Raw genomic sequence first — 25,929 nt, 5'->3', positions numbered from 1 at the left:
ACACACCACCATCCTGCTCATCAGGTACACACACACGCACACACCACCATCCTGCTCATCAGGTACACACACACACGCACACACCACCATCCTGCTCATCAGGTACACACACACACGCACACACCACCATCCTGCTCATCAGGTACACACACACACACACACACACACCACCATCCTGCTCATCAGGTACACACACACACATACGCACACACCACCATCCTGCTCATCAGGTACACACACACACAGCTGTGACAAACCATGGCTTTTCTAATGTGTATTTCTCGTTTCTTCTGGTGCTTGGTTAGATAATGGCAGGATCAGGATCAGGTTTAAAGGGGTGGATTGTACAGCAGTTTGATAATACTGTACATAAGGTCATATGTACCATATGACCTTATCACAGTACCACGGCTTCTACCCATCATGCACCAGAATACTCAGTGATACCCATAGTTTTAGGGGCAGACAGTAAGGAGATATGTGTACCAATATTAACATATAGGGTGATGATAATTTTTTTTAAATAAAAACATTCTCCCCACAAATGTTCAAATCAAACCTATGACCTTGTCCGGTGAACCCAGAGTGTATGGACAGCTTGGTTGATTGTGCATGTGTCTCTCAGGAACAACCTGACGGTGTTTGACATGGTGACGGTGCGGGGCCATGGGGCCAAGGAGCTGCTGAGGGTGGGGGGGAAGCTGCCAGGGCCTGGGGCCTCGCTGCGCTTCAACGTGCCCCAGTCCACCCTCATGGACTGCCGCAATGGTGAGACAGTGCTGCTCTGCTGCTCAGCCTGGGAGAACACAGACAGGACTGAAATGAGTGGATTTTCATTTCATTTGACCTACATTATGCTTCTATTCACTACATGTAACTAACTACTTAATGCTTTTGGTATCACCCCATGTGTGGGGAAGCTCTGTAGGAAGCTCTGCATGTCTGGAAGTAGTGCGGGGAAGCCGTGTGCTTTCCTTTATAGGAAACAAAAGGAAGAGATTACCACACAAAACAGGAAAAAGTGCCATAAATAACTGAATATTGGTGGGTTTAAAAGGGGAAATGAAATGCGCCTGAAAGATAAACTGTATATAGGATGTAAACAACAAGGTACCAGACTTATATAATCACCACCAAACAATCAACAATACGATTTACTTGGCACTGCTGCACTACTGATGCTAGCCACCCGAAATGAGCGGGATAATCGGTGATTGGGGCCAGCTGGTGATCTAGTGCTGAGGAGGTGAGCGAGGAAGGATGGAGTACTGTACATTGTAGTCATTTAAACACGAACCCTCCACCCTCCTCCTCCTCTCAGGGTTGCGCAGCGCCAAGCCTCCGTTCTCCATCCAGAAGAGCTTCAAGGTGGAGAACGCCGGAGAGCTGCCGCTGAGTGTCGTGTCCATGAGCATCAACGGGTACAAGTGCCAGGGCTTTGGCTTCGAGGTGCTGCAGTGCCGGCCTTTCATCCTGGATCACAACACGACCTCGGAGATCACCATCGCGTACGTGGAGCATCCTGTGCTGAGCCAGGAATGACATCATTTGACTAGATTCATGGGTTATTGTCATGAGGTTACCACATTTATGTTGTTATTACTCTGACCTCCGTGTTGATCTTGCGCCCCGCTCCGCTTCAACTCCATGTCCTCCTCCTCTTCTCTCATTCCCTCTTACCTCTCCTCATCCCCTTGCTCCCCTCAGCTTCACCCCAGACTTCACCTCGTCCTGGGTCATCCGGGACCTGACCCTGTCGACGTCGCGTGGCTCCTCCTTCCCCTTCACCCTCAACGTGACGCTGCCCCACCACATGCTGCCCCTGTGTGCCCAGGTGGTGCCCGGCCCCGGCTGGGAGGACACCTTCTGGGTGGCCACGCTCAGCTTCACTTGGTACGCCAACACCCTGCATCACTGTAGATAACCCTGGCTTCAAGACTTCTACAGCCACAACAAAGCTCTTTAGCCAGGAGCCACTTCTGGTTGAACACAGTCATTGATTCAGATGTGTACTCGAGCTATTAAGGGCAATGTGAAGGGGGTGAAAAGATGACCAGGTTCATCGATACGGAGGCTTTGCGATGTTACATATCTGGAATGGTGCCGGTCTTGACTAACCCCCCCTCCTCCTCGTCCTCCTCTCCTCGTCCCAGTTTCTCCCTGGTGGGTGTGTGTCTGATGGCCTTCCACCAGGCCCAGTACATCCTCAGTGACTTCTCCAACCCCGGCCCGCGCAGCAACCACAACACGGTGCTGTCTAGAGATGTTGTTCCCGTCAACAACATCACGCCCAACGGAGTCAAGTAGGCAAAAACACACCTTTTATAGGATAGTGTATTTCGTAGCATGGATCCATATTGCTTGGTTAGAGTGTAATTGGTTGTTTTTGTTGACCCGTGTACAGTAAAATGAAGGGCAGCTGCAAGACGTATGTAGACACCTGCCACCCCTCTGACAAGGGCAAGGGGCGTGGCTCGCCGGCAGTGGCCAATGGCTCGGCCCCTCGAGCCCAGACCTCCACCAAGAAGAGCTCCCCTAGCCCCTCCTCCACCTCCTCCCAGCCCCAGAAGAAACACAAGGTCTCCGTCTACTACAGCAAGTACAAGTCCTCCTCCTCCCTCACCACGGCCACTGTTGCCACAGTGACCGCCGAGGAAGAGCACGAGGATCTGGCCCCTGGCGACCACACCCCTGACCCGGTCGTGTGCATAAACAATAACAACAACGAGCCCATGTTTACAAGTCAGGTGGATAAGATGATGGCAGCAGCAGAAACGACAGCGACCACGACAGTGCACTTTAAGGAAGCCCCACAGATCGCCAGGGAAGACAAGGGGCCGGTTGCAGTTACGTTTCCCATGGAAACGCCTGCCGGTTTCCCTGACAACATCCTGGTAGGCCCGGGCCCCAGACCAGGCCTGTTGGTGTGTAGGCCTTCAGAGAAAGGATGCACGCACTACTCTGAGAAGAGAGACGCAGAGAAAAGGGACAGTTTTGAGCTGGAGGTGAGAAACCTGAAATCATGTGTTCCTTCCCTTCATTATGTCTATAATACAATGGGTGCCTGTTTGTATGTGATGAGGGTACATATAATAGTAGACCAGGAAGTTGTTGTAATTGTCTCCCACCAGCATGGCACCATCTTATACCCATGTGTGCTGAGGACCACTATGTGCATCTCTCTCTTCAGCCCAGAGAAGAGGAGAAAGCCCAGAAGAAGAAGCCGGAGAAGACAGAGAGCGGTGCCCCGGCTGGGACGAGCAAGGGAAAGAAGATACGCAGGAGGACTGCAGAAGGGGCTTCTGGGTAGGTGGCTGTCGTCAGTCAACATCTACATTATGTCACTATACAAGTATCAGAACATTTACAAAGACAATATTTCTATCTTACTGTTGTTGTGGGATATTGATTATGGGGTGGCAAGGCAAACTAGAAATCAAGTCCCCCACCAGACACTGTGAGACATGGTCAAAATATATCCATAAAAGGTCTTCGATATCTCCAGATGAAAAGTCATGTTGGTAGATATTAAACAGTTATTAAAGGCATTTCTGAACTCAACCCCCCCCTGGTCACGACAGAGTGCCTGAACACAGCATGGTCATGATGGGACAAGAGAGGGACAAGGAACCAGTGTGGAGAACAGGGGAACGGAACGTAAACGGAAGCCACGCCAGAAACCGCTGCTCCGGTGGGAAACCAGACGTACCGAAGCCTGGGCCCAATCTGGAGAACCCTGTCAAACAGAGTGGTGGGTTTATCTTTAGGGATTCTTTTATGAATGAATTCTAAGAGTTAGACTTTTGCTCAATTCTATCTCTGTGATCTTTCAATCTCATTCCTTCTCACAGTCCCTGTAGTGTAGTGCCCGTTGGGAACAGTGGCGTTTATATTTTTCACAAACTGCTCATCCAATCAACACACATGACACCACGTCCTTGGGGACCTGAGCAATACACCTGACGATTCTCCAGAAAATAGAGCCACACACACAGATTCCTGCCTTTACAGTTACATTGCCTGGAATATTCCTTAACACTTGTAGTTAGTATTAATAACCACAAGGTGGTGGCAAAGCTTAGACAAGACATGGTATTTGTTTGTGTCATGTGAAACTTAACTCAAGCATACAGAATAGCCCACAATCAACCCGCTGCGTGGACCTCATGACCACTGCTCTCCCTCCAGGTGTGTGTCATGTGAGGCCTAGACGGAAGTGTGGGGAGCGGCGAGGGGCCGGGGTGTGTGAGTCGGGCTCGGACTCGGGCAGCTCGTCGGGGAGCGTGAGGGCCAGCAGGGGGAGCTGGGGGAGCTGGAGCAGCGCTAGCAGCATCGAGGGAGACAAGGACGGACGCACACACCACTGCACTACCTCAGCCAGGAAGAGTAGGTTCACACACACCACTGTACTACCTCAGCCAGGAAGAGTAGGTTCACACACACCACTGTACTACCTCAGCCAGGAAGAGTAGGTTCACACACACACTGCACTACATAACCCTTTGAAAGTAGAAATACTGCACACTACATTATCCCCTGACATGTTGCTCCATCAGTGGCTGGTGTGACTGGATGATCAGAATCAAAGCAGGATGTTGAACCATGTCTGTGTCTATGCACACGCACACACACACACACACACTCCACTGCTACCTCAGCCGGGAAGAGTATGTTCACACACACATGCATGATGTTAAGCCTTGTCTGTGTCTACAGAGGACTCCATGCCATATAATGTGTACCCAGCAGAGCGGGACTGCTACCAGACCATGAGCTCCACTTACAAGACCCAGAGGTACCCCACACACATGCAGAGCGGACACTATATAAAAACATAATGAAATTGTATGAAATATATTTTATTTTTGTGTGAATATCAGTGTGGATTATACATGCACAATACTGAGAGTTGTTCGAATTTAAAATAAACTTGAAATGAAGTAAATAAATATGATATATATATGATTGATAACTGACCCTCTCGTTGTGTGTGTGTGTCCTACAGCATGAATGGCCTGTACCGTAAAGAGCCGTGCCATAGTCCAGAACCATCTGTGCCCAACTTTGCCCCCAGCTTTGCCGCTGTGGCAGCAGGAATGGAGAGGAACATGGGTAATGGAGTCCACTAGCTAGGGGGAGGGGAACATGGATAACTGAGTCTTGGATTTGAGAGGCTAACACATAATATACAGCAAGTAAACAGTGACATATGTCGTAGTGTATAAAACATAATCGCTTTATAATGCCAGTTCTGGTGACACTCTGTTTCTCTCTGTGGTGTAGACCTGACCTGTCAGTATCTTCCAGAAGAAACCTGGTCGGCTCCCTCGGTCCCCCTCACCAACGAGTTCAGGTACAACGCCACTGAAGCCCTGACCTACGCACCTCAGCCCCCAGCACCTGCACCTTACAATGGGTATGTTCTTCATCATCAGACCTTTACACCCATCTATAAACGCTTTGGAGTTTGGTGTTTTGTGAATTAATTCAAAGACAATGCAGTGGAACTAATGTTGCAGTTACACAAGTAGTTGCCGTAATGCGTGGAATTTGCTAATATGGTTTTTCAATTTCTTTGACAGCTTTCCTTGGAACAGCATTAACAGCCAATGCAACAGTCCCTCCGTGTACAGTGCCCAGGGAACCTACATGCCAGGGGGTGGGTATCTTTATCTCTCAACTATCTCGGAAATATACCAGCATTTACACAATGCATTAAAGATAAAACTTGATCATTTGAATGTTCTTTTTGTATTTATATATTTTTAAACCTTTTTATGTTTTTAAAAGTGAGTGGAAAAGAGGAATATTCTAATTCAGCCCCCCCCCCCCCCCCTTAATCCTTCCTACAGGCAATGCCAATTTCCAAAACAGTTTCTCATGCCAGGAGTCCCAGAGTGCTGCCTATAGCCCCCAGGCTAGCTGGAGCGAGGACTGTGCCCAGGAGGTGCCTTCATCCTGGGATACAGCTGGCTGTGTGGGCAGGAAGGTGAGACTCCTGGAACTCTCCTTCAAAATGTCTGACTGCTTTTCATTATGTAGTATAGTTTTGAGGTGCATTTAAATTGCACAATGTAGTTCTACTTTACTGTGTTTTTAGTATTTACCTTATATTTCTTTGTGCGAGGCTTCAAGCATCGACCTCACATGCCGTTTCGTTTTCTCCCAGACATACTTTCCTGGCACCAGAAGTCTGTCTCCTATGTCCAGCCTGTTTGGGTCCATCTGGACCCCGCAGAGTGAGCCTTACCAGAACCACTTCCAGCCCGACCGCTCAGCCCCAATGTCCCCTGTCACTCCCCCTCACGCCCCCTTCAGCCGGGAGCCTGGGGGCTCCTGTCGGACGAAGCAGTACTTCAACCCCTTTGGGCCACACATGAACCTGGACATTTGGAACTCCTCGTCCAACCGCAGCTCCAACTCTCAGCTCTCCAATGACTCGGGCTACTGTGGTGACGTTTAGAGAAAGATGGGGATGGCGAAAATAAACAATGCTATGTAAAAGAATGGAAACAAAACGAATGTGTTTTTATCAATAATGGGGAAAAATGTGAATATTCCTTTTCCTTTTTGTTCCTATTTTTTCCAAATGTTAAATGTTGTGAAAGGTTAAGCTTTTGTTGTATATTTTTCTAGATTTTGCAGTTTCAATCATAGAAAATTAAAAAAAAAAAATGTTTTGTACTTGAACGGGTTTCAGTTGCTTTTGTTCAATGTAGGTTCTTTACTTCTCGCCATCTGAATCCACGCTGCACGATGGAACATTTACATCCCTGGATGAGTGGAAGTTTGACCCCATTTTATAATGCATAGTGTCATAAGGGAAATTACACTGTCTTGTAGAAAGTCAATTTGAAGGAACCCTCTGTTGCTCAGTGGGTAAGCATGTGTACCATCGCGTCTACTGTCAAACACGGTATCCCTGGCTCAAACCATTTGACAATTCATTTAACTAATATCAGGTACGTAATATTTATGTTATTTCCAAGTATATAAAAGGACCCTGTGGTGTAGTGGGTTGAGAACAAAGGCCTAAACCACAACGACCTAGGTTCAAATCCAGCACAGAGCATATCATTTTTATCCGTTTTACTCATAAGTCAAGTTTTATTTATAAGTCGAAGAGCAAAAATGTTGCTGTAAGAATATCCTTCAGCCAGATTCAAACACAATAAACTACACTTAACAATTAATTTGACATTGACCTACCTAGTTGTAACAACCTGCAGAGAGGGCAAGGGGTCTGAAAACCAGTCGGTTAGGGTCAGAGACCACGACCCAATGAGGACGATGAGGATGACTAGCATGCAGATGAGCTTCCCTGAGACGGTTTCTGACAGTTCGTGCAGAAATTCTCACCCTAACCCTAACCAAGAGTGGCCTTTTATTGTGGCCAGCCTAAGGCACAACTGTGCAATAATCATGCTGTCTAATCAGCATCTTGATATGCCACAACTGTGAGGTGGATGGATTTTCTCGGCAAAGGAGAAGTGCTGACAGATTTAGACATATTTGTGAACAATATTTGAGAGAAATAGGCCTTTTGTGTACATAGAAAAAGTCTTTGATCTTTGAGTTCAACTCATGAAAAATGGGGGCAAAAACGTTGCGTTTATTTTGTTCAGTGTATGTATTATCGAAAGACAGACTAACATAACTACACGTTTGATATCATTAGAAAACAACTTGAACCTTTTCCTCTCTGATGGTTGCACAGGCCTGTTATGTTAAACTCATTCCTGCATCCCTTGCAGGTTTCCTTATAGGAACAAAACATGTCAGTGAAGCCACACATGGACATCAAGAACGCCGATTTTTGTTGTTGTTGAGTGACACAATTTTTCTTCTGAAGCTGAGGGTAGACTACGGCAGATGGCAACCAATGGTGCATTATCGCCACCTAGTGTTCCATACTCACTGTCCAATAAAAAGGCAAAGATTATGAAAACATATTTTAAGTGTGCGAGACATATGAGCCAAATGTTTAAAGCAAACATGAACCTTCTGTTTTTAGCTCTTTTGGGGGGGGGGGGGGGGGGGGGGTCCAAGTCTTAATTAGGGGGGTCAAACCCCCCCAAGCCCCCCCGTAATTCAAAACCTGGTTGTATCTGCACCTACAACTTCCTACTGAGGACAATAAAGCAATGAAGCTTCAACATTATCCACAGGGGGGTGCTGATATGCTCACCAAAAACAGCCATTCACTTAGCATTGCCAGAGTGACACTATTGTGCTCTTGATGTTTCATAATATGAAGATACATTTATTCATTTTAAAGGCATTGCTCACTTGCCATCAGGAGTGATATGGTTGCATTAAGTAATTGGTAAACTAAGACATTTTGCTGTACTGTGGTGTGTGTTGAAATGTGTAGACCACTAGAGGGATAAACAATAGATATAAGACTGACTGTTCAGATTTATTTTTTATGTCAGTGTTCCTTAAATGAATATTTCCTTTAATAATAAATCTATTACAGGTTTGTGGTACAACTTAAAATATATGCCTGCCTGTATGTAAATACCAGCTTTGATTGGACACTATTGAATGACAAAATCATTTAAAATCTGTAACAGTTCCCATCTTCCCATTCCCAAATGTATTCTACTATTGCTGAAAACTATGTACACGAATAACATGTAAATCTGATATTTACACAGTAATACTTCAGGAAATATTTTACAGGACACACACACACAACTGCATTTTTTAACAGAACTCATTAACAAACTCTACTACAAAATCCTGATATTGTTAGTTATGGTCTAAAAACTGAAACAGGACGCAGAAACCATGACGAACTGATCTAGAAAAATATTTCATTTATCATTGTTATAGTATATCGTATAAAAGGATATAGTGCAGGATTGAGGCTCAAGTACCAAAATATGCCACTGATGAGAAGGCTACAGAGCAAGATAGCATGTTTACAAAGTAACTGGTCAAATGTGCTTGAACGTCTCACTACAAAGACATGGCTACTTTTTTTTGTATCAGCCAGAGAATATAGCCTGCTATCTCTCATTTTGCTTGAGAAAGATAAGTAAAAAACAAAAAAACATTGTATTTGATAACATCGTCTCACTATCACATTAACGTATAGCTAAAGTACAATACACCACGTGCAGACTAATTTCACACATCCTCTCATTGATATGAACTCAATATTTCCATCTTTTTAATCGCAAATTAAATAAGAATGTGTCTTACTGTATATTGAAATATTATTGTAGTCGTAAATAATGGCATATGCTACAGTTTGATATCAGTTTACTAATTACATACTCTTCCAGGTGTTTGGCATGTACTCTCTGCATGTTTTTCTTGTGTTGGCGTGACCAAATTAAAAATTGAAGCACATGAACTACTGAAAGGTGTAGGCATGCGCAGGAGGCCGCAGTACAAACACTTGATGACGTCATGTATTGTAGGTAGATACACCTGCAGCATGTTATGGTCACACTGAAGTTGACCAAGAGGATCAAACCAGAGCAGAACGTCTGCCTGATCTCGACCTTGATCTCGTCATGCCCATTCAGCACTGCAGCTTGCGGATGCTGCGGGAAATCCTCTTGAATTCCCGTTGACCACGCTGCCAACGCTTGAGGGACGTGATGACCAGGTGTCCGTCCATCTTCTGGCCCATGACCAGGTAGGCTGCGTTGATGTCGTTCATTTCATCGCACACGCACTGCAGGCCGTCCTTCAGCCACAGCACTGTCTTCCTCAGGTCGCGCTCCGTCACACCGTTCAGCTTGTAGATGGTCTTACTCTTGGTCTCTGGGACAATTTTGGTATCTCCGTTCATGTAAGAGATCTCCTTGACTTTGATCTTGAGCGCTAGGTGGGAAGAAGAAGGAACAGGGTGGAGATCCAGGTTAAATGGATGTTTTAAATGGCATTTTGTGTATTAAACCAAGCAAAGCAAGATAATCTGATTAATATACCTGATTAGGACTTACCAAAGTCGTTCTTGCAGAGATTGTCAACAATTTCATTATCGTTTTCCTCTTTTTCTTTGCAGGCATCACAAACCTTGGGCACTACAAGAGGAATGTGAGTAGATTTAAACTAGTTTTCGAGTTTAGGCATATTCATTATTGCAGAGGCATGCAAGCTCTTACAGGTCTGTATTCATAATACCCCCCATGAAAAACCATTATAAAAATATATATATATTAATTTTCAGAATCTATTCTTCATATGATTTACTATAGTAATAAGAGCTATTTTGGCTTTATATGCCTATCCTGTGCCTATATCCTGCCAAATTCATTGCCTCATACATTCCAGTTAGGGATGATCTCAGGGCTAAGCAGTAGAAATGGAAAACTCCTGCTGTTTACACATCCCTCTATTAAGGAAACAACCCCGGTAAGCAGGGATGCTGCAGGCTTCAGGTGATTCATATCAGAATGTTGTCAGAAACCAACTCTAACACTTAAGAGAACCAAAGAGCACCAGCTAGTCTGTAGCATGCCTACAGTATTTAGGACATTATTATGAAGGAATAGACTTATTTAATAGTTGCTAAGTAATTAGTTAAATTATAAGAAAATGTCTATAGGTAATATGCGCATGAGTCAACCCATAATTTCTTAAACCTAATATAATTTCTTTATAAATTATCACATAGAATTATCCAACGTGACACTGCCTTAAAAATAGGATATCAACTTTCTATGACTTACGAAAATAGAACTGGAAACCTGACGTAACCACAGTGTAGGGACAGTAATACATTTACCTTCTTTGGTGACTGGAACAAAGTTATCGATGCCCGCGGGAGGTATGCAAAGGTCATTATCGAGTGGAAAGCGTTCGCAATCCAGCATATCTGGCCAGGGAAAGCCAAAGGCGGACATTACCGGTGCGCACCCCTGTTTTACGCTTTCGCACAGCGATCTGCATGGCTGGATGGGCTCGTCTAAGTCGTCAAGACAGACTGGAGCAAACAGAGAGCAAAGAAACTTCCTGGTATCGGGGTGACACTGCTTCTGGACCAGTGGGATCCAAGACGAAGCTTGCTGCAGAACCTCGTTCATGGTCTCGTGTCCAAGTAGGTTTGGGAGGCGCATTTCAGTGTATTCTATATCGTTGCACAAGAAGAGATTTGCCGGTATCGGTTTGCAATGATTCTTTTTGTAGAACAACTCGGGTTGACCGAAATTGTACAATCCGTGGATGGCTTCCATGCACGTAGGCAATGTCATCACCAATACTATTGGTAAAATTAACCGCTTCATTTTCGTGGATATTTTACTTGGTATAATAATCTAAACTTTCATCCGTGTAGTTTTCAGCATCAGTTCAAGCTGAGAGCCACTGACAGTCTTGGGCTTCAATTGGAACATGAGGCTTTCTTGTAGGCTTGATTGGGAGGGGCCAGTGCGTAAAGAGCTCTCATCCATTGGCCCCCTATGCTTGGTTTTACTCCGTCGGGTAAAGTGTTGTATTGGTGGGCACTGGCAGTCAGTCTTGGTCAAATAAACCAAAACGAGATTTCATAATCCTTTTCAATTGCAGTTATTTTGTCCGAGAGCCTGCCATGTGCATCTTTATGCATAAGTAGGCTATTATATATGGGCTAGTTCACCAGTTCTGTGATTTTGGGGTCTAAAACAATACAATTACTTGTAATTACAATGACAACAATACAATACTGTTTTGACTCCAGTCCCCCCAAAAACTGCAAAGCATCCACTAATTTGTGCATTCTCCTTTGGAGACGTCAACCTGAAATGTGAAGCCCTTTTTTCCAGATTTTTCAACTCATTCATGCCTTAATTTATCATCATTACCTTTGCTCAGGCCCGATACCACATGGTGAAATAATGTGCTTGTGTGAGAACCAGAACTCAGCGCACTACACCGGGGCGGGAAACAGAATCTCCCCCTCCACGACAACTCTGGCTCCCATCCCCTCTCAACACCCTCCGGGCCAGGGTCTGGTCTGCAGACGGCAGAATGGTTTTTCTCAGAACTGACACTGACCTATTTTCTCCTCAAAAAAAGGGAGAAAACTGAATTTGTTTTTTTTCCTTAAAAACCTGAAATGTACATTGTTCATGCTAGCAGGATTCTGTGCTTTGACAAGTTGCATTTTGTTAATGTTCTTAACAAAATCTTAACTGTGTGGCTTCCAAGACAAACAAGCCAAAAGGTAATAATCTGACACACTGTGTGGAAAATCTATGACAAAGTTTCTCACTAAAACTGTCGTCTGGGGCAGGAAGTGCAATATGTTACTTCCTGTGGCCTTGCCATCTCAGCCTCATCTCTCAAGACCCCCTTCCAAGTTCACTTGGCAGTTGCTTCAGTTGTTTAAGAAGTTGATATAAGCAAATGGCAAAAAAGGGGGGAAAGTGTAATTCAATTGAGAACGCTTGAGTACTTTATTGCGTTTGAATTAAACCTGTCATTAAAGTTTATGGCTTTAAGTGTGCCACATTTCATCAGGGAGGAATAAAGAGGACATGTTGGAAAAAGGCCCAACAGTTACAATTTTTTTCTTTCCACAGTAAAACAAGACAGAACGTATATAAACGGCAAGGAGTGCTTGGCATGAATAAACAACATTTCAATCCAAATTAATAGCTGAACGTTTTTCCTGCACCCTTAAATTAGGTGTTTTATTGTTTTGCTACTGATGATAAAATACTTCTCTGTTTCTCTTGGCATGTGCTATCCTTGATTTTGGACAGAGAAGACATTCCTCCAGTTGAGTCACATGTCTCATATCTCTTAATTACAGGCTTCTGAAATTGATTTAAGGCATGTATGAATCTTTTCGAACAGCACAGCTTTTCAGATTAAATGATTACAAAATACCTTTTCCACTCCATTAACTCTCTACAAAAAAATTATTATTATTCAATCAGGACATGTCCGCATACTTTTTGTCAGAGCGGGGAATAAGGGTAACCTGTGTGTCCTGGAAGATAAGCGTAATTGTGAGACAGCTGACAGGCAAACTGTAATTTTAACATCCTCTACTAACATTTGTACCACTGCCAGTAGAGTCAGTCAGGTGTGTATGTGCTTGAGAGTCATTTAAAAATACCAACACTTTATATTTACTTAGGAAAAATGTCCCCTCTTAACACCGCAGGATTAACAGCTTGGCTATGGGGACCATTGAGGACCACTGAGTTGAGTGGAACATTGTACTTCCCTGCTCCTGGATGTCAAAGGTTTAGCCTGCTTTTATAGGCCAAGTCTTTCCCCTTTCACCCCAACCCCCGACCCTCCCCGCTCCATCCAACTCCCACTGGGGTGTGTTAATTCCACTTAGGCTTCTGCAGAGACACCCATATAAGCACCAAAGGTCCTTAATAACCTGCTACTGGGCCCTTATGTGCTTAGCGTGGATGCTCTAGTTACTGTAGACATCTGTTATCAGAATCAGAATTCGGTTTATTCGCCATGTATGTTATACAAACACGGAATAAATAAATAAATAATAAAGTGGCTTATGCATACTGAATTGCCATTAGATGGACTTATAATAGTTAAATAAGTGAATGAATCCTACCAGGGGTGTGACGGTTCAAATGAAAACCAAACTTCAAGCTACAATACAGGCCAGATCAACAGGAAAGACAGTACTATTGCTGGCCTAATGGAAATTATAAGGCTTACTGAGACTTACAGGGGAACATTTTATATTTATATTATATGGTAAGCATTGAAGAGTCAAACATGATGCATTATGGGACCATAGAACACTTCATCTCCACTGGCTTGCTTTATAATAGGAAACCAAGAAAGATGAGTGGGACTAGACATTGTTGTTTTGGATCCAATCCCCCCTCGGTTGTATGGAGGTTTTGAAACAGCACTGTAAAGGATTTTTCTGAAAGTGGGATCCTCGCACCTCTAGTCAAAGTATCATAGACATTGAAACCTTCTACAAAAACCACATCAATATTTCTGCAAGACCTAAAGGTGTCATCAACTTTTGCAGTCTACAACCAGGATGTGGATCTAACTGACCATCATAGCGTCACACAAAGCAACACAGATTGAGTCTGTGCTTCTCTCCAAAAGACAACATAACAGTAACACAGGGAGGTATAAAAATAGCACAGACCATATGCAAGTTTGGGGTTTCTGTAGTAAATGGTGAAGGTTAGGGGTTGGGGGAGAGGTAATCTGACCCTATATCAGTGCTCAGGGGGGGGCTTTGACCCAGCAGGTTCTCATTTCGACTGTGTGTGAAAATGAGACGCAGCTTGTTGGATCAACTGGTCCGTCTATACCCCCATAACCCTTCTTTCCTTTCTTATTCTCCCCTCCCTCCCCCCCTCTCTCCCACTCTCCCATTTTCCATTTTTTATGGAGAATCGCAAGCCGGACCACTGTCACAAGCAATTAGTGAGTGCATGTTTCCTTGGGTCCAGGAGAAACCCAAACCCCACTGGAAGCCTTTGAGGAATCAATTCATCCCGCTTCAATAAAGCTGCCTCTCTGTGTGAAGGGGGTTTGGACCATCAGGATCGCTCTAATGTAAAACAAGACTCGACTTTCATGTTTTCACATCAAAGTGCTACTCAATCGAAAATACCCCCCCCCCCCCCCCCCCCACCCCCTCCATACTTACATTCAGAAAGGTCTGGCAACAGGACAGTTGAGATATTTACTGTAATTTGGTCATCAGCAACATAATGTTGTTGACAGTACTGGCTTTGAGTCAATAGAACAATGGTCTGATAAGTTAGAATTTCAACAGATTTTCCATCAACATATCTAAATCAAGGACTTCAACATTGTAATGAGAACGATGTTCAATCAAAGACAAGAACTTAAGTCAGGACAAGTGCAAATCTGTAACTGATTTACAGAATCCGGTCATTAGGCTCTTTACTGTTGTTCAATGAGATCAACAAAGCTGCACTATTTTAACTACTCATCCATACTCACCATGTTGGGCCCCCTGGACCCCCAACAGAGAATCAACGTATGGTTCTGAACACATCCTGAAGTGCACATGGACTCTTACTAATGAGCTTGTTAGCCTCAATCACTACTCATACTTTGACATTTGGAAGGAATTCATCCCATCTAAAATGAATTAATCTAATAAGAGTTGAAGAGAGTCATATAGATTATGCTTGCTCAGTGTAGTTTATGAAATGTTTCTGTTCTGGGAGTCTAATTGACTCAGTATGGGGGTTTGGGCCAGCTGTCTAACACACAGTGTGCTCTCAGGCTAGGGGAATAACCATACACACACTACTGCAGTGGGGAGCCCATCTCTCAAGTTTCACATTCAATTATGTATATCTTTATATGTACAATGTCTATTATTTCTATGCTATTCATACAGTATAAAGAAAGTGAGTTTATAAATATATTGAAAGGTGGATGGGTTTGACTTGGTTTGGGACAAGGTAAACTCATCTAAACTTTGTCCACAACTATTGAAGTAAAGTTAAGGTGGGACCTTTCGCTTTTAAATTAGATCAAGAAAACCTAATGTATTTGGAAGTCTGGAGGTGTTTGATAAACTTTGGTGGGGGAGTAAGTACCTAGTCAGGTTTGTTTGGCTGGCTGGGTGGAAGGTTTCTATTGAAATTGTCATAAAAGATCAGTTGATAAATTAAACAAACACATTTTGTGGCTTTGAAATTAAAACCACATAACTTTCGATGAATGAGCCTACGATCATGTGATGATTACATTTCTGGAAACAACGTTGGTGTGCTATAAAGGCAGACCAAAGGGGCAAATATTTATATATACACAACACAACAGCTTGCAGTTTACCATTCCCAATGAGCAACACTCCAACATAAAGAAAGAATTGGGCCTAACAGGGTAACACTAGCAGGATGTCCGCTGACCAACGACAAGCGGATACTTCCGAACGGCCCTGCACTTTGACCTTTGTCTGACACCAGAGCTGGAAGACTCACACTGTGATGGGGTCTTGGGGCTTTTTACAAGCCAGACCAAAGCCCGAGCAGCCTGCTGTTACCGTAGTGTCTCTGAGTGACCCAGACCTGATCTGCACCCCACACTGAGAGAGGGCACCCCCTATCTCGCCTCTCCGCCCCTACTCAAGGGCTAAGAAACATTCCACGCAACCAACTGGATCCGTGCTTGTGGAAAGAGACAGAAGGGCTCTCACTCTAAAGCACGTCTTTTTGGAAAGGAGTTGAAGTTTCACAAACTAAACAAGATTAAATGTCTGTTGGTTGTGCATTACAGTCAACGTTACATTTTCATGTCGTTTTTAATAGTTCAAATAACCGGGCTTTTCGGGAAAGTTTACATTCTCGGAAGTACATTTAAAAAAAGATAACATTTGACACTAAGACCTTTTATGTTCATGAAGACCCTAGATGTTTTCTTTTTATGGTAACATAAAAGTCCTCAAAAACGCTTACCAAAACAGAAGAGATACAAGACAAGTGTGGGTAAGTCTTTGTGACAAGAACAAATTACTGTTCTGGCACAAGTCATGGACCATTTGACTTTTGATAAGTTGTGTTGTGAAATACAATCTCGCAAACCCTCAACGTTGGAATTTGTGGGGAAGGGAGGAGGGGAAAACAACCCTCTCAGTTGTAGCTATGGTGGTTGTGGGCTTGCTAGATGACCCAGGGTGACCCTAGGAATGCCAGACTCAGGCTCATGTGTAAATAAAGCTTTGGCATCTGACTCTGTGAGTGGTGGTCACAACGACAAGGACGGAATTTGTTACAGAAATCAGCAGAAAACCAACTGTGTCTCTTGAGCAGAAACAGACGGGAAACAGACGACTGCACTGTTGAAAAGTCTCCACAGAACAGGCTGTCATGTCAGCCTTAGCAACCTCCGCACAATTCCAACCACAGGACCTGTTTCTCAGGTCGACATGATTATCCAACAATTATCCAACAACAATTATCCAACTGTCATTCTTCAAACTATCCAATCATCATTGCTACCCCCCCATGCTCCGGAATGTTACAGTCTAATTATTTTGACAATGCTTAACGAATCATTGCTCAGCCACTTGAAATGAATTGTGCACTGCGTCAAAAAACAATGGGGTACTTCCCCTGACAAGTTGGACCACGAGGCAGTTTTACATGGTTGAGGGTCAACCACAGAAAAGTACCACATAAATCATGTGGATTTACATTTCTGAATATGTGTTAAGGTTTCCATGAGATCATAGTGTAAGTATTAGTCAACATAACAACTGTCTGCCAGATGCCGAGGCAATTTACAAGACTTAGTATTTACTCTTAAGATTATTTCTCAGATGGACGGGAAGGTAGAAGGGCAAGTTAGTGAAGAATAAATCGCATTTCTTTAGCCTTTTACAGGGTTTTAAAAACTCCTGTTGCAATAACACTTTATTTAGTTTTTGCATTAACAACTACTATGGTAGTTTATATGAGTCCCAGATTAAAATGATGTATCTGCATCAACATTTCTCTTTATTTGATGCACATAGAAAGTGTTCCCGTATGTCTGCTAGACAAATTTGTAAAACTGTTAATAGGAATAAACTATAGTGGTATGAAGTATTAGTTTTGAGCTAGAAAATATGTTGTTCAACTTAAAATTAGGTGAAATAATTATATTGTAGTAGTGTAACTTGATAAGCTGATGCAAAAATCCAATGGCTGATAGTCCTACTATTGAATGCATCACACCATCCATGGATTTTAATCCTCCCTAAAAAGGCAGACATTGAGAGAAAAAAAAAATGAAAAGAAAATAAACTCTCAGAGTGGGTGCTTGTGGTCAACCACACACACAAATTCCCCTTTCTCACTAAGTGGAACGTAGACATTGTCAGAACACCCGCCCCCCGAGAATGTTCACTCTTTCAAAATGCGTTTGCCAAGGAGTAAGGCTAATTAGCATAGCGTACAGTAGCGTATCCTTATCTCTGTAGTTTGTGCCAGGAGGGCGTGTGGGGTGGAGTGTGCTTGGCTAATGGTGCGGAGGTGGATGGAACAAGCCCAAGGCGCTGCACATTATACCTGCAGAGTCCTGCTGAGAAGCAGGGGAAAAGACCCAACATTAGCCTCCACTCAGAAGGGAGACACATCTCTGCGCACGCACTTAAAAACGTTTCTCAAATGACGTGCCCCCGCAGACGCCGAAGGCCAAACCTCAACCAGCCAGACGACCTCCTTCTATGCTCCCCTCAGCCTTAATTGTTTAACATTGCAGCCTAATTGTTAAACATTTGTGGGGCTCAATCCATGTTTATCTAAATGGCAGTTTTACATATATCCTGGACAACTCTGGATTATTAATAATAGTGTTTCAAACCAAACTAAATATAAATTACAAGAAAATACGAAAAGTCTCAAAGTTAATTCGAAGCCACTGTCCCAAAAAGGTTCTAAAATGAGACAAACATTGTGTAATCCATACATACTTTAGCCTACTATACTAAACACTGTCAGTAGTCTATTTGCTCGTCTCCCTCTCTCCCACACAGCTACACAAACAGAGGCCTCACACAGAGGATATACCACTTTTGCATTAGTAAATCACCCAGGCCTTGTACAAGCACTGGCTGTAGATACTCTGAAACAGGGCGATGGATACAATTAGCTGCACATGGAGCTCTGCTCTGCATGGAGCCACTCTCCCTGCGTGGGAAGCCCAAACACTCACTACTCTCTCTGTCTCTCCCCACAAACCACATCTGGCTCTCCAGCCCTAATTGCTTGATACCTCTCTCTCCCTCTCTCTCCTAGTACAGTCAAGACACATCAAAAACCGCCAAGGCCTCCGAGTCTCATTAGCAAGGGAAATTTCATTGGTCAGCTGTTCTGAACTCGCCTGGGTTTGTTCCACCACTGGCGTGTAGGTCGCTACGGTTGGTTGGTTTAACTGGAATTGGCATTGGATAGGGCAAGGTTTTTCCTCCGACAAAAAGGAAATTAGAGAAGATGTAAGACAAAAGGAGGTTCTGAGGAGCATGTTTCACAACAGCTTAAAAAACATCCACAGCCACTCGGGTAACGAGGACGTGTAACTGAAGTTCCTGTGTTCTGGGATAATCATTTCTAAGATGTTCTATTTCTTTGCAAAATACAGAACACAACAGGGCACCAATGCTACATTAGCATTACATTCCCCCAATTAACAGTAAGCATACTGACAGGTTCCCAGAATAAACATACTCAAAGAAGACAAGTATAAATAGCTACATCAACACTGCAGATAGATAGATTGATGATTCAACTGTGTACTTTGACTAACCCTTGGCATATTCATTGCTACGGGGCAGGGAGAGTGGGTCAGAAAAACTTGGCCCAAATGCGTTTAATCTCCCTCAACATCAAGATGTACTCAACAACATTTCTGGATGTGCATTCTGTATGTGTACATGTGTATGTGTGTGTTTGTGTTTGTCTGTGTGCATGTGGGTAGTGGTGGAGTGGGTGGTAGGGGGGTGGGGTCACTGTGAAACAGGACGCCATTTGGCGTAGAGATCGAGGTATAAATCTCCCAGTCTGGGCCAACCTTGGCATTCTGATCCCAGGCATCCCAGCTAGACCCTTCCATCAAGGGACAAGGCCACTAGAGGACACCCAGGAGAGAACACCTGCCCTGGGGATTTCACTCGCTCCCCTCCTCCTGCCCTCCCCTGTTCACTCCCTCGCTCTACTCGCAGGCCCCCTCGGAAGTGCAGGGCTCCATTGCAGAGGTCAGATGTCAAGACAAGGTGACAGACAACTCTACACGTCCAGAGACACGTCATTACGCCTGTGCTCTGTGGTTGGTTCTTCAAGCCTCGTGTTACAAGCAGGTCTGAGGGCTGGGTGCTCTGAGTTTAGCACACATGCAAAGTAAACTCCACACATAAACTTAAATCAGTGGGTCTACTATTGAATGGTCAACTCCTGTTTTGAAATCAAAACGTCAAAGTAAATTTCAAAGATTCAGAATGCTACTGTTTCATCAAAAAGTAGGAACGATCTAGAAACCAAGATAAATCATTTATACAGAGAAGTATAGTGCCATTTCCCTGACCTTATTCTGAAAAACAGTACCCTCCATTTGTTGCTTCATCTGTTTTATACAACAGCCAACAACAATATCAGTTGGGTGATTGGAACCAAATGTGAAGCTTCAGGCTCCCTCATCCATCAACCCCATTTGACAAACACACACACACATACACACGCACGTACACACACACGCTGTATTGGTTGAAGGTCTCTGAGATGGACCATGCGTGTGATTGAGGGTCCTGACACAGCATGTCTGGCTATTGTCAAAGGCCTTTTGACTAATGTGACAGCCATCAAGAGGACACATGGCTAGTTACCTTTAAACACAGGTCAGTGCCCATTCATGAGGTCTGTCATAGCAAAACCAGACCAAGCAGAGATGGAGGCTAAAGATAAACTCATTTTTGCCTGATATTACTATCACAGAACGGTTCAGTCAACCAGCTATATCCGACAGCTATTTGCATATCCCAGTAAAAAAAGCCATAACTTTCCATCAAAACTATTGAAATCAGATAGCCTGTGAACTTTGGTGCTCCTACAGGCTGTTCACGGTCCATGCAAACCTGCACCATGTCTGCATTCATTTTCCACAGATGAGGGCACAGCCCGCCACGGACTCCTGGCAGACGTCTCTGCACACACTTGTCAAACATCTGAGAGGAGCACAGAGAAGGTTCCACATGGTTCTGATCAAGGACTGGAGGTGAGCTGCGGTCTAAGAGGAAACCTCACTGTGCCGTCTCCTTATGTCCTCCTCTATTTCATTCAAGCTTAGAGAGAATATTATCATGACATCAGCACTGACCCCATGAGGACAAGAACGTGCTTGTCTTTCTACTTTGAGATCATTATAAATCCCAAAATGCTTTCAAAAGATGTATAGCACCATGTGATTAAATGCTCAGTAATGGGAGGCGATCAGGGAATTAAGAGACGCAAAGCACTTCTCTGAAGCTGTGCGCAGAAAATACTGTCTAATATATCATTCAGTGATACAATTAGCATGGACTGTTTACTAATAAACAAAAGTTTTAAAGGCTGCATCTACTACTGCAGCTGTCGACCCTGATGCGTTTGGTTAGTAATAGAAAAAAAGGATAAGAGACAGGGGAAAGAGAAGTGAAAATCCTTGGAATGCTTCCAGATTGCCAATGAAGTGTAAAGCATTCTCCGAATATCAGCATATAAAGTATATATATACCTCAATAAGAGGAAAGGGCTTAGACTAACTTAAAGAATTCAGGAATATAAACTCTTAGCCCATATGCTGAGTGTCTGGACTTAAACGGCTTAGTGGTGATTTATGAAGGAGCAGACATCATTTCTTTTCCTCACTACAGTGGTGCTGAAAGACAGTAAACAGATTACAGGGTCGGCTGTAAATCCAAACTCCCTCATTTATCTGTTCATAATGTATTTGACTGTTTTACTTGAAATACAACACAGATGTGTATATGCTTTGCGTCCATTCTAAGTTTGGTTGCATTTATTCTGAAACAACCTTTTTTTTCTCTTTTTTTCCTAGGGAAACATACTTTCGCTGCGTGTACAGTAAATGGTTGTGCTGATTTAAAACATGTATTCATGTTTCTCTAGATGCAATTCAGCCATTGGTTAAAATATTTTCAAACACAAAAGAAAAGGTACTTCCTCAATGCACTGTTGTACTGTGACTTCATGATGAGCAAATAAAACAACTAAAATGATCAACATAAAGGCTGTGGTCCTGTTCAAAAACCTTTACTCTTACCCCGTTTGAAAACAAAGACGATGTTAAGAGCCTTCAGTGCAACTGTGTTTATTTGAAAATCGGCAGGGATGTTTTGAGTTCGGCAGTATTTATATTCAGTATTGTGACACAAGACATTTCGCCAAGTTCTCCACTGATCTCCACAAGAGATCTGGCAAGCCGCAAAAATGCCCACAAAATAAACAGAACCAGACGGCACTGAAGACGACACAAACTAATGTTTTGATGATTTTCACAATACAATGACGGTGGAAACTGTAATGAATATCATATACTACAAGGCAACACAACACTGTATTGCATAACACTGGATAATCATTATCTTGTTTGCATTTACATAAAGGTCTGGGTGCAAGCCCAGAGTCCACATTCTTAAATGACAACAAACCATAACAAACCCTGGTTCAGTTTTATACAATTACATATAATCTAATTTAACATCATCCCAATGTTAAAAACTGGCAGTCCGACAATGTGTGTTTGTATTTTGGGAGACATGCAAGGCAAAGCATATTTTGGACTGCAAACGTTTTTGCATTTATTTTTCAAAAAACAACCCGAGAAGGTACAGTATGCTGTTCTTTTGTGTCTACTATGCTACAGCTGTCTGCAGTTATCATTTCAGTTGAACAATGACAAATTACTCACACACTACAGCTGTTATGTCCAAAAATAGAATAAAGGGTCTGTAAGGTGAGAGCAATCAACTGTTAAAGACATAAAGATGCATGATCGAAAGGAGAAAAATACAGTATACTTAGGTACTAATCTCCAAAGTAATGTTAGAACTTCACATATGATCATTGATTATCTGCTGTACTTCATGCACTGTCTCTTTGGTTAAAAGCATCAGCTAAACTAATACATGTAAATGTAATACAGCCCTTCTTGTCAAATATGATGCACCAGTTGCTGTTTTATAGTAATAAGATGCAGCATAGCATAACATATTTCAACACTGGTTTCAAAAAAGTTCCAGTACCAAAATGATTATGAAAGACTTTTCACCTTGACTGTCCACCCGTTCACCTCCCATCTCCATTGGTTGGCCAAGTAAACACAATTGAAGCCTTTACAGCATATGACTCAGCTGCTGAACCATGATACGTTACAGAGTAGTGACAGAGAGAGCAAGACCACAACCCAGGATTTGTTTGAGAGCCAATGCATATTTCAATATATAGCGTTAGGGGATAGTCTAACATCGAAGCCAGGTTGGAGTACACAGCTGTCTTGAATTTGCCACATTGCTTCCCGTTCCAAGAGCACATCAGACCTGCATAACCATGAGCGTCGAGTCTGACGCAAGGCATTTGTTTTACAGTGTTCCTAACAAAAGGCACATTTGGAGGGAGGCTCATAAATCATTTTCCCTTTCTCTAAGATCCTCTAAGAACAACGTGGATTCAAGACAGCTAATATGTATTTCTGCTGATATATGCCTGGCTGCTCGGTTATGGCCTGGACTGAGAAAGCCAAATCACAGTAGACCCTACTGCCAATGGAATTATCCAAAGGCATTATCCAGTTCATCCTCTTGCTACCTCTTGTAAATTGTTATCCACAATATTGCTACATTAACAGCTCTATCAGGTGAAAGTCAATGCAGCCTAAACAACCTCTTAGAATGACAGAGGGTCCCCAGGCCTTCTCACAAGTCTCTGTCCCAAACACTGTCCGTTGACTGACGGACGGATAAACTGACACAGCTATGGTGGATCTCGCACACAGAGGCTCCTCTGATTTCAACCTTTGGTCCCCTGACTGTTGAGTTATGTGCAGAGACTCGCAGCTGCTTGTTTGAGCAGAATCGCATGACACGGGAGATCCCGAGGCCAAGGACCCGCTGAAATCACAAACACGGAGCGACCCAGTCCAAACCCACCCGGCAGGCTCCCACTGACCTAGAACTGAGTCAATAAATAACGCACCTATCAGCGCCCTAAAATGCAGAACACACAAAACCAAGCATGGCTTGCTGAGGACTGTTTATTAGCTTAATGAATCTATCTGATAAGGACTCAGACCTCTCCGGGCTTAGGTTCCTAAAGATATCGGGGGTTTTCTTCGAAGCGGAGCCATGTCAAATCGGCTGTGATTCTTTATTGGTTTTGGATCTACCAGGATACTGTGTTCAGATCAGTCATAAGACACTAAAAGGAATGGTTGGATGGCCGGGCGGTATGAGAGACGTGGCTGAAGGTTGACTAGAAATGCTGGACTTGGATGTCTGGCTTTGTTATTTCTCTAATGGTCCTTTACTGGTGGTTTTGGAGGCCCCACGCGGCCTATGCTATTATAGAGAATGTTCCAATTGAAAGTTGAGAATGAGCAAATGTTAAAAAGGTTAATTTGATAGGAACAGTTTGAAACATGGCATCATGCGGTAACTGATAAACTTTCAACATTAACACCCCATTCATATTGAAGGTATTTGAACACCATAGCGAAGCCAAATGTGTGGGTAATGAGTCATTCTGTCATGTATTGCCAGAGAAAAAGACATACAATACCAACCACTGGGGCAAAAAAAGGATTTACAGTCACTGATGGGGTTCACACCGTACAGAGAGTTCAGGACAAGTCTGTGTAGAGCTTCATTCTTTCAGAAAATGACGCATCATCACCTCACAAATGTGAGGAAACAGACCATTAATAGGAGAAATCTCAAGCCATGCGGCGTGAAACTCAAGTAGAGTGTTCAGTCCTCCAAGCTCACTTGGACACTGTTCATCCTGCCTTGGTCTGAAGCTTCCAGGGAAGACAGAGGCCAGCTCTTTGTGTCTTCCCTCTGACACTTACCTCACAGAGGTGAAGTTCAACATCTTAAGACCACCAAAACAATACAAGGAGGGTGTTAGGTACCAGATGAGGTGTCAGACATTGTCCATCAACCTAAAGCTACAATAATGGTGACAGCATATAGGACAGCTTAACCAGCGTCGCTACCTTCTGCCCTTTACAACATTGTTCTGTTAGCCAGGGGATGGTGGTTATAATCATCCTCCATTTGAAACGTAAAGTCTGGATCATATTAGGAGCTGATGAAAACCATTGTTTAACGTCAGGACTTCTCTCCAATGCTGGGTCAAGGAAACACTCAGGGTGGCCATATGGAAAATGGGTTTGGGATAGAAGAATGCTAGATGGAACCAAAGTTACTCCTTCTATCCTGATCCCAACACAGTTCTTTTCTTTTAAGAGCAGGACTTCCAGTTTCTTACCAGCCATGAGCCTCCATGGGTAGAACAACAATAAAGGCTTACGGAGTGGTTCTACATGTGGTACCAATACGGTTCAGAAAAGTGGTGATTTACAACATTTTCCTTCTTTAAATTTACATTTTCCTTCTCACAGGAACCGTCTGTTGTAACTTTGTTAGTAGGAAAAACAAAGTCCAATATCTGTTGTGATTTGTTAGTGATTTATTTAGCACATAAAAAGGAATAAGTACCAAAGAACACAGATACTGTATATTTAGTCACAAATACTACATGCTCAGAACGGTTTTAAAACTTAGAAAAAAATTATTCTGGACATAAGTCCAGTTTTCAATTACATATTGACATAATTCATTTTTCATTCATGATTTTTTTTGTGTTAACTACAAACCATATTTACATAATTTCCAACTCATCAAAAAAACATAAATTCCTTTGAAATCATACATCCTGTACAATAAAGTGCTGTTTCCAAAAATATCTTTCTATAGTCCATAACCAGAGCACATCCACGTAGAGTTTACTCAAAAAGCCTTAGTTCTTTGCTGTGGCAGCCGACAATCACTTTTCAAATGGGTCTTGTTATAGGGGTATGTGCTTGTGGTTCACTCATGTATAGTACTCAATTTTTTTGCCCATTTCAAAGTTATAATGGACTGCGAAAGCGATGTGTTTCATTTTGGGAGCATACAATCCTGTTTATCTGAAATCTCTGCTGTAGTTCAGAGTTATGCAATAGTAGAGTTCAGGCTTTTCCAAATATTAGTTTTATTACAAAATGTGATTTATGAAATGTGCCATAATCTAATCTTTTACATAAAGGCTGTTGTGTATGCCACATTTATTTCCAATATTCTGCAGTTTTCACATATGACCCTACATTATGTAATGTCATTACCACAAGATAAAATACTTGCCAGGAGACTGGAGATATTTCTCAACTGTTCCAATGGACTGGAACAAATATGTTACACAAATG

General features: G+C 43.0%; 2 protein-coding genes across 2 annotated transcripts in view; one reads left to right on the top strand and one right to left on the bottom strand.

The window, feature by feature from the left end:
* Positions 1–6,667, top strand: part of tmem131l (transmembrane 131 like) — a 29,834-nt gene extending 23,167 nt beyond the window's left edge. Inside the window, exons 21-34 of the mRNA XM_067250947.1 lie at positions 626–768; positions 1,322–1,508; positions 1,708–1,893; positions 2,154–2,303; positions 2,405–3,005; positions 3,191–3,306; positions 3,582–3,751; positions 4,189–4,386; positions 4,717–4,795; positions 5,006–5,112; positions 5,284–5,416; positions 5,583–5,659; positions 5,853–5,989; positions 6,170–6,667. Coding sequence (XP_067107048.1) covers positions 626–768; positions 1,322–1,508; positions 1,708–1,893; positions 2,154–2,303; positions 2,405–3,005; positions 3,191–3,306; positions 3,582–3,751; positions 4,189–4,386; positions 4,717–4,795; positions 5,006–5,112; positions 5,284–5,416; positions 5,583–5,659; positions 5,853–5,989; positions 6,170–6,463 — 2,578 coding nt within the window. The 3' untranslated portion in view covers positions 6,464–6,667. The remainder of the gene's footprint in view (positions 1–625; positions 769–1,321; positions 1,509–1,707; positions 1,894–2,153; positions 2,304–2,404; positions 3,006–3,190; positions 3,307–3,581; positions 3,752–4,188; positions 4,387–4,716; positions 4,796–5,005; positions 5,113–5,283; positions 5,417–5,582; positions 5,660–5,852; positions 5,990–6,169) is intronic.
* A 2,710-nt stretch (positions 6,668–9,377) lies between these two features.
* sfrp2 (secreted frizzled-related protein 2) lies at positions 9,378–11,278 on the bottom strand. Its single transcript, XM_067250542.1, has 3 exons — positions 10,748–11,278; positions 9,963–10,043; positions 9,378–9,840 (listed from the first exon to the last, which is right to left on the bottom strand). Exons 1-3 carry the CDS (start codon positions 11,244–11,246, stop codon positions 9,536–9,538), a joined length of 885 nt encoding a protein of 294 aa, XP_067106643.1. The 5' UTR covers positions 11,247–11,278; the 3' UTR covers positions 9,378–9,535.
* Between the last annotated feature and the right edge of the window lie 14,651 nt (positions 11,279–25,929).

Source organism: Osmerus mordax, chromosome 14, assembly GCF_038355195.1.
Source record: "Osmerus mordax isolate fOsmMor3 chromosome 14, fOsmMor3.pri, whole genome shotgun sequence".
Classification (NCBI taxonomy): domain Eukaryota; kingdom Metazoa; phylum Chordata; class Actinopteri; order Osmeriformes; family Osmeridae; genus Osmerus; species Osmerus mordax.
This window is presented reverse-complemented; position numbering and strand designations above follow the sequence as displayed.